Below are 9306 nucleotides of genomic sequence, written 5' to 3'. Positions count from 1 at the left end.
CCCCCCCCCCCCCCCCCTACCCCCTCTAACTCCATCGCTCCGTTTCCTTTTTCGTATTCCTTTTCTCCGTGTCCTTGCCGAACGTACACACGTTCGGCGGAGCGTCGAGCGCACGGCCGGGAGGTCGCGTCCCCCGTTATACGCCATCCTTCCCCTCCACCCTCTCGCCGGTTTTCCATATTATTTACAATCCCCCGTCCTGCGAGTCGCTACCGCAATAACTCGGGCCAGGTCCGCGCGAACGGTGTCGCCAAATTGGTGGAAACCGAGGACGTCGTAACCTGTCCCGGCCGTGACAACTCTGAGTGATGTAGTGGCGCGAGGATCCGACGTACGGATGTGTCGGCCTGTGCAGGATGAAGGGAAATATGATAGCGCGACGATTCTTTAGGGCTGATCTCGACGTTACGACGCGCGAGGACGCGGCCCGTAATCGGCCGTCGATGGGAAATGTCTGGAATGGAGATCGGTAGTGTCGGCCCTCGTCGACGGGAATAACGCTTCACCGTGGGATACCCCTCGTAAATCAGTTACAAAGGTGTTAATTCACGCTTCTCAAGCTTCTCTGTATTTCGGACTCTCCTCTCCGTTCACCCGATCTTTTCCTCAAGGAGTTCGTGAGACTCGGTGTCGTATTTTCAGTGACATATCAAAGGGGCCGCTTATAAGTTTATGAAGTCTAATGCATTATTATTAATTATTAATTTTTATAAAGTCAATATATATGGAGCAAACTTATAATTTTATGTATATTTATAAAAAAGTGTCAATTTTAGTTATAAATATTTTCGCTTTCGAATGGCTCATTTTTTTTTCTAATTGTACAAACAGTCGGACACTATTTCAATGTATATGTGGCGCAGGTTTCACTAAATTCTTATCAAGCTCATTTCACTTTACAACCTCCTTGAATTTAATATCCTAAATTGTTAAGAGAGAAAAATAAAGATTCATGTTCGCCGACGCCATCTAATTGGACGTTACGTTTATTTAATCGAGATTATCTAATGAGCACGTATATATGAATCAATTTAGCGAAGCGCGAACAACACGCTCCGTCTATTTTGGCACCATGATGCATACGCGATTACTCTTAATTCAGCTAAACGATTCTCCCTCAAACCTCTCGAGAAAATGTAAGGTACCGGCCCGAGGTCGGCCGCCTATTTATCCTCATTACTGTTACATCAGAGAAAAGCGATACACGCACGCGTTTTATCGTCGTATTCTCTCGAGCTGCAAAATGTCAGCCGGCAAATATTATCTGCACACCAGTTTTCGTCGCCAGAGATTATATTTGCACATTTTTGCGATGTCTCAGCGCGTTNGCGTTGGGCCATGTGACGCTTCCCCCCCCCCCTCCCCATCCCCCCGTGGAGTTTACAGACCAGTCAGGTGGACGAACACACACCGAAATCTCATTTCGCGCAAATGCGTCGCGGAAGCTGCGTGGATTTGCGCGTCAGCCGCGCATTTGTTCGCCGCGGGACGGCCGGATTAAAAAACGTCAATGTCCAATTATCGCCGGACGAGGCGCGGCTAATGGAATTTTTGAGAGGGAGATTAGGGAACTCGCGCGGCGGCTCATGCAATTTTCGTTACGTTGCGTGCCGCGCGCTAATTCGTTCCGCGCGGATCGTGACGGAGATATGTTCCTTCCGTTGACGGGAACGTTGCAGGAACAGGCGCAATTTCGCTCACAATCACTTATAGTTACCGTCGCTATGTTGAATAGTAGTAACTAATCCGCGCGAGCACGCCGTCTCACCAATTTACCGCCGCCGACGTAGAATCCGCCGGAATCACTTGACCCCGCACGAGAAACCGTCGGACGCGTTATTCGAGTTTGTTTACGGGAGGAATTTGTACGTTTTCCGTCTCTCTCTCTCTCTCTCTCTCTCTCTCGCTGGATAATGAACGGGGCGACTTTCTCGTAATAATTTTTTTTCCCCTTCTGGTGTGACCTTCGCGATCGACATTCGCGACGAACTGTCACGAAAGCGGCCATTTGTCAATAGGCTCTTCTAATAACGAAGGCGACTCTCTCTTTCTTCCGCGTGTCCCGCGCGACTTTAAACAAATAGCTGAAAAGCGGTGAGAGGCAAACAAATGGTCCCTTACGCCCGCGAGTAAGGAGAGGGTACGTCGCGCGTCTCCCGGTGATCAATCAGTCGTTTCTCCTGGCTGGACCGACTTAATACAGTCAGAGGATCGATCGAATTCCGGCTCGCACGGCTGCGAACAATGCCGCGGCGGATCTTTCAGGTGGCTTCAGCGCCAAATACGGGGTCGTTTTGAAAAATGTGGGATTTATATACTCGAGACCAAATTTCTGGTATTTGTAACCGATAAGTCGCATAAGTGAAAGAATTATAGTCAAGAAAGCCATTTTTCCAGCAAGTGTCAGCGCACGGAAGAAAAAAGTCCGGTTGCGTCAACCGGTTTCTACGAAATGTGGTTCTTATAAGACCGGAAATTCTGGTTTCCTTCAATGAAAATACATCCGTTCATTCCCTTGCTATTTAATACTAGATTTTTCTTCCGTGTGATAATTGTATCTCACATGCATATTGCTACTGTGAATTCCCGGGTTAAAATCGAAAGTAGATAATAGCCGAGGCTCCGAAGATGACCGTAATTTTCGTGGGATTCCTTTCCCAGCGGTGCTTCGTCAGCGTTTGCGTTGAGACATCGGTGCTTGTATGGATTACTTATGTATTGTGATAGCGACATTCGTGCGAGACCGACCGTAAAGTCTCTGAGTAAGACTTCGAGAATCAACGGGGAAGCACACGAATAGGCTTGGCGATCCGCAAGAAGGCGATGACGACGCTCCCATGGGCGTCCGATTCATTACCCATCCTGAATAAATGATCGTCCACGGCGCGGTCGGCCATCCACGGGAATGTTGGTCAGAAGATACTTCGGGAAAGTGATTATTCGTCGATGCCCTGTGTCGTCCTCCGGTGAAATCGACCCCCAAGGACATCCATCGTGCCTCGCCGAAGCATCGTGGCATCGTGTATCTCCTTCGGTTGCATCATTGATGAGCAGGTTCAAGCGAGTTCTCCTCGCCTTTTCGGTATATCCTAACTCTCGTTCTCTCGCGCGACGCAACAGCGCGACGTCGCGGGTGATCATGAGACGAATTGATTCGACATTTTTATGGCTCGGCGACTTCCAGGAGAGAAAGGAAGAGAGGGATAGAGAGAGAGAGAGAGAATTGGCATTTAAAATATAAAGAAGATAGAGAGATTGCAGTGGGAAGTACAGAGGAATACAAAAGTTCGGAATTTGAGACGGAAACAATCAAAGCATCGGTCATCATCGGTTATCCGCTTATCAGCTATCTACAGTTGCGATAGGGTCTAAGGAAAGAGGTAAGGAAAAGGGCGATTGCTTTCTCAGAATCTACCTTCCCTTCAATCCCAATATCCTCCCACCAGATCGTGTTGTCGTTGCCGCACACGTAACACCCAGTCGCCGGCGAACGGAAATATAATCATCCCTCGTCTTCGCCGCAGCGCCGTGCATAATTCCGCGATCGACGATGTCGCGGACGTATCGCCGTCTATCTGGACCACGTAGCAGCCGTAACTCAGTTTCCGAACGGATCGTCTCTTAGGAATACTTTATGCGTACTACACGTCATTCCAGCCGCCCGGGAAGATGGAGGTCGGGGTGGTAGGGGGGCTGCAAAAGACACGGATCCTTAAGTATTCTACGCGTCGTGCGAGACTAGTGCATCGGTCTTAAGATGGCGGCGAGGGAGGAGGGCTCGCGAGGTAGGGCTGCGCCCGATACCCTTTCGCCGGGGAGAGGAAACGTTGGTGTGGTAGGAGGTCCTCGGGTAATCATATAAGGATAGCTGGAGTCGCGCGAGGAAGGTCGGGTTTCAACTTTTGATCCTCCGATATCTCCGGCGGCAGCCTGGGCCCCTTCCAACCGGAAGCGTGTCTGTATTCAAACGGCTCTAACTCGATATAAGCGGCGCTCCCAGAGGCATCCTTTCGCCAGGAGAACGAGCTGGAGGACACCAGACCCTCCCTACCGGTGTCGCTCACGCCCACCCTCGGTCTTCGGAAATAAGAGTATCCCGGCGTAGCCGATGCTTCCAATCGAATTTACATCCCGACTGCCTCGCTCCCATCTCGAAGACACCGGGGGTGGATCCTCAACTTCGCCAAAGTGCCATCTGCCACTGATCCCGTGGATGGGCGATCGAAATGCTCGCCCTCGTGGTCCACCGTCGCGTTCCGAAGGTTATACCGATGAGATATCGGCCGGAGAGATGGATGACTTCTGAAAAATGGTCCCTTGGAAAATAACTCGTGGAACATGCCGCGGTACGAACGTGAAATTTCACTTCTTCTCCGAAAACCACCAGAACTTGTTTGGAAAATGATGAAATAATCCGGGGAATGATAATTGGCTAAAGGTGTAAATGTGCATTTTTAACTTCATATGTGAAGCGAAAAATCAAGAGACAGTGCGTATTTTTAATTTTAAATGCAATATAACATAAAAGTATGAATTTGTAATTATTACAAACGAGTGAAGAAGTTTTATGTCCGATGTTCTTTTTTTTATAAGCTTTTGAAAATAGTAAAATAATAAATTATACAATATAATGACGATTTATATCAACAATTTCTCAAAAGAAAAAAATCAGCCAAGGCCAGGTTTTAATTTTGCAGTGAACTGCTGAGTCGATTTTTATTTATAAACTAATTTATACATTGTATACAAATCAATCATATAATAATTTTCTAGCTTTAGGAGTGATTTATGATCAAGAAGGTCTCTATTTTATCACATGATAATAAAAGAGAGAACTACCTTGATATCAGATAGGTAATGTATTTTCTGTATTATCAACTGTATGTAGCAAGTCTAATAATCATCAAACGATAAAATGAAAATCGTGTCAAGAATGTTATAATAATACAAGAAACAATGAACGCACAGTGGTGGCGCTCTCAAATAATGAAAATTAAATCCCATGGAAATGTATATCGAATATGTACAAAATTAATATACCGTAATTAGCCTGCGACGAGATTGTCTGGCTATATTTTGTGATAATTTATCATTAAATCCAATTGAATGCAACAGTAAATCTTTTCCATTAGCATATAAATCTAAATAATTCTGTTAATAATAAATTTATTATTGGTCATATTAATTATAGACATAATAATAATAATAATTGTTTTCATTTTTGAATAATTATTTTTGTATCGTATTTTGTGACTAAGACGATCCTCAATAGATTTGTGGATTACATGATCTTTGGGATTTCTGAACTTTACCTTTATATATTTTAATGTATTCGAAATTTTATCATTAATGGTTGTTTAGGAAGTGGATGATTAGGAAAAGGGCGATTAAAAATGGACACAGTAGTAAAACGAGAGTCAAGTATATTGTATCATACTTTAATGGTAGTTTTATCGAAGAGTACGCCGCAGCGGCTCGCGAGGATCACCTCCTCCAAATTTCCCTCGCAATTTATGTTACTATAAAATGGTTAGAAGCCACAGATTTCGCATTACATACCCTCGCGAGTTTATTCGCGACTCTCGAATATATTCGGAAAGGTTATTAATTGCGCTGTTACTTTCGTCGATGAGAAGAAGCCAATCCGACGCAACGGACGTGCACTCTAAAACTCGATTGGCTGCGGATGTATGCGGGAGAAAGCCGGAAATATAAAGTAAATATCAGAATGATCTTTTATGTATCTAAAGTACTTAAAGTATATTACACAAACATTTAACTAGAGCCAACATAACAATATTAAACATAATAACAATTTTAAAAAGTGTCCCGCTATAATATGAAGAAAACTTACCGATAATAAAATTTTTATTTGCCTCATTTGTCTATAAAATCATCCAGAGAACATCCAAATTCTATAAATTATTACATTCGACGTATTAATTGTAAAACGTAAATTTCAATTTTACAGCTCTCTCCCGCTTACGTCTACTTAATCGCACCTTTTCATTCTATCTACACTTAATAACGTTAGTGATAGTACTTCGGTCATACTAACATTCCGCTATGACGCGCCTTCTCAACGAAGATAAATAATTGTCATCTTGGTGAAAAAAGGTACATTAGTAAATGTCGTCAGATATCCGAGGCCGTTGATCGATCAGTCGTTACTGCGCGAAGGAGAGCGTGAGTCAACTATCAAATATCATCGATCATTTATTTTAGATTCTCCCTCTCTTTCTCACTTTCTCTTCAACGTGATAACCACCTTAGTTACGTCGCTAAAACGGAATAACGTTCTTAACTTATCTCTGGTAGCCAACGAATATAATAATATAACTCGCAAATTCCATTTGGAATGCATTTGATGTATGGCATTTTAATTTTGTGATATTTATAAAAAAATGCGCGACTTTAGGATATTTTTTTGTAGAGCGAGAAGATCGGGTTGCTGACGATATGCCTGGCATCTCTGATGATCCTTTTTGCATTTGTTTGTCTTTTGTGCGTGTTAGCAATGAAAACAATTATATCGTTTCCAGAGAAGTTATTATTCGCACGACTTCGCGATAAACGGCGACGGCTGTTCAGAAGAAGAAGAGCGCGAATCTACTCGTTCATCGATCGTTCACCGAGTTGAAAGAAATTTGTGACGACGAGATTGAATATAGATCTATTCATTATATCTAGTTCCGACGACGACGTGTGTCTCATTGTAAAAAGTAACGGTGTCGCAGTAAGATTTTGGCGAGATTACGGAAATCCCGAATGTGAAACATAAAAATGTCGCGTTGTGTCGTGTTCTGGTTGTTCGTGCGCTTTTGCGCGAGAATTTCGCTCGTATGCAGGCGTTTTAGGAGAAAAAGTCTGGATTTATTGCTGAAGCCTCTTGTAACACCAGATTTTCGGGAAATATTATTTCCATATTCAAATAACGAAAACAACAGCCCAGTGAATGCTAACAGTGATATAATATCAATTAATTATAATTTTCCACTCAACAATGTAACTGTTACATAATGTACGCGTTATATTGCATTTACGTGTTGAGTGGGAAGTTATAACATTAATATTTTACTACTTATTGGTGTTCATTGGGAGTTTACACGAACTCAAAGCGAATTTGTATAAAGCATAATTGATGCTCCGCGGCTGCCGTTAACAATCCCGCACACGAAATCACAATAAAAATTTCACCAAAAGAAGCACAATGAGAATTGCAATAGCTCCCTCATCGATTGTTAATCCTCTGGGGTGAGATTCACTTAGATGCCTCGTTATTTATAAATATACCAGAATCGAAAGCTTCATTCGCGCTTATTGTTTTCCCTTTTCGTAGACCCTGATAAATTACAAAATACACAGTATCGTATAATTATAACTTAAATTACAGAACGCACTGACCCTAAATAACACGATGCTCATCGAACCCAAAGGCAATGGAAATTTAATACTCAACGTAGAAAAAGTTTCGGCGGGCAAAATGCATCGAATTCCTATCCATTAAATCTGGAGGTAAATATTTTGTTCCAGCTCACGGTATAAAATTTTATCGGAGTGTCCGAAATATATAGCGCAACGTTTTAATTAACATATACGCGGAAGTTTCGTTAACAATTCGATTAATCATCTGGCTTAGCAACGAGTTATTTGGCACTTGACCCTCTTCGAAATCCCTTCGCTTCGATATATATCGCTAAGCTTCCTAATCGTTCACGACGGGAACGACGCTTTCTCACGTTCGTTTGTTCTCGGTATGCGTCACCCAGCTTGAAATTCGCAACATAATTCAGGCCTAACTTCGTTTATCGTTACGTCGTTTACAATTACACGCGAGAGGTGTCCCCAACCTTCCGATTATCATCTACTTTATCTCACGGTAACTTAATTTACGTAACGACATCGCCAACAGGATATTATTCATTATTGCGATTGCGTTGTATTTTTACGCATCTCGCAGGTTGAGAATACCTACTCGCTATGTTATTACACACATCTCCTCAACTCAACGTGGAGTTCCCGGCAGGAGGGGGTTTATTTTAGAAAACTTAATCGAACACATATTCAACTGTTTGACACACATATTAAAGTCTATACATAACATCGTTTCGAAATCGCTTAATTCGCCAAACGGAGCGTTTTTCTTTATTTAGCCGCGAGCGCTTGCTGTTCAACAACTGTATTTCGCTAGACTTAGGTAGATATTAATAATAAAACATGTAGTAAATATAATATATATATATGTTTTTATGTGTATGTGTGTATACGCGCGCGCGCACACACACACATATATATATATATATATGATATATAATTCTCATATACACACCGCGATCCGATGAAACAATACCGATACGTTCATCCGTGGAATGTCGGAGCGCGATGGTGGACGCGACGCAGGCGCTAATTATTAATTAAGATCTCCTATCGTAAATTTGGCGCTATTTGGCATAATTTAATTTGTCCGATTTTTGAGCCGTGCTTTCCCGTCGCTTCTGAACGCAATTTCCGGAGGTCGAATTTTTCGACGATACAACAACAAGTGTGCGAGTCGTTGCACCGATAAAAACAAATAACACCTGCGCGGATAACCGCTCGCGAATGATAATTTCAACAAATTATCCTGTTGTTCTATCACCCCTTGTATTACAAATCCGACGACGTTTATATACTATGTTTCGAAAACGATTATAAAACCTATATAGAGTGCACTCGATGGGACGCGCACGGGAGGTGCGCTCGAATAAAAATTTATGTTGTGTCGACCACGAAGTGCGACTCTTCAATTTTTCCGATAGATACCGCCGGGCAAATAATCGCCCAATCGTGCGTACTGTCAGGTAAATGATTTGGCGAGGGGAAATATTTGCGTGAATTCTTGCGGATGAGCGTAACACAAAACGAACGACTCGATATATTCCTGTTACATATTCGATCGTTGCATAATGCCGTTGCCGCGCTGGTTGCTTCTAGTCACGCAGATTCCTGATTTCGAGCGCGGGGCGTTGCGCATTTTGTTGTTGTTGGGAAATGTCAACGTGCCGGCGACGTCATCATCCTCTTCCGGTGAATGTGGCAGAGCGGGTTAACCGGGGGCTGATCTCGTAGTCTTCGTTCTGCCAGTCGCCTGCTACTGTATGGAACATACAGTCAGATGATGCGACAGAGCGTGGTCCAATAAAATAGGAGTGCCTGCAGCCAATTCCGTACCGGCGTCGGCGCAATCGTCGTCGCAGTCGAAGTAGTTGCTCTGCACAAACAAAGGAAACCGTGTATCAGCATTGTGTTGTACAATAATGCGGTGTA

At 43.3% G+C, this 9306-nt stretch overlaps 1 protein-coding gene across 3 annotated transcripts in view; it reads right to left on the bottom strand.

Annotated features, from left to right (window-relative positions):
• Positions 1-5417: 5417 nt before the first annotated feature.
• Positions 5418-9306, bottom strand: part of LOC106750436 — a 127978-nt gene continuing 124089 nt past the window's right edge. For all 3 annotated transcript variants that reach the window (XM_014630783.1, XM_014630785.1, XM_014630784.1), the window contains exon 7: positions 5418-9250. In XM_014630783.1, coding sequence (XP_014486269.1) covers positions 9131-9250 — 120 coding nt within the window. In that variant the 3' untranslated portion in view covers positions 5418-9130. The remainder of the gene's footprint in view (positions 9251-9306) is intronic.

Source organism: Dinoponera quadriceps, unplaced genomic scaffold (assembly GCF_001313825.1).
Source record: "Dinoponera quadriceps isolate SergipeBrazil2010 unplaced genomic scaffold, ASM131382v1 scaffold5784, whole genome shotgun sequence".
Classification (NCBI taxonomy): domain Eukaryota; kingdom Metazoa; phylum Arthropoda; class Insecta; order Hymenoptera; family Formicidae; genus Dinoponera; species Dinoponera quadriceps.
The sequence above is the reverse complement of the archived record's forward strand: the minus strand, read 5'-3'. Positions and strand labels throughout refer to the sequence as shown.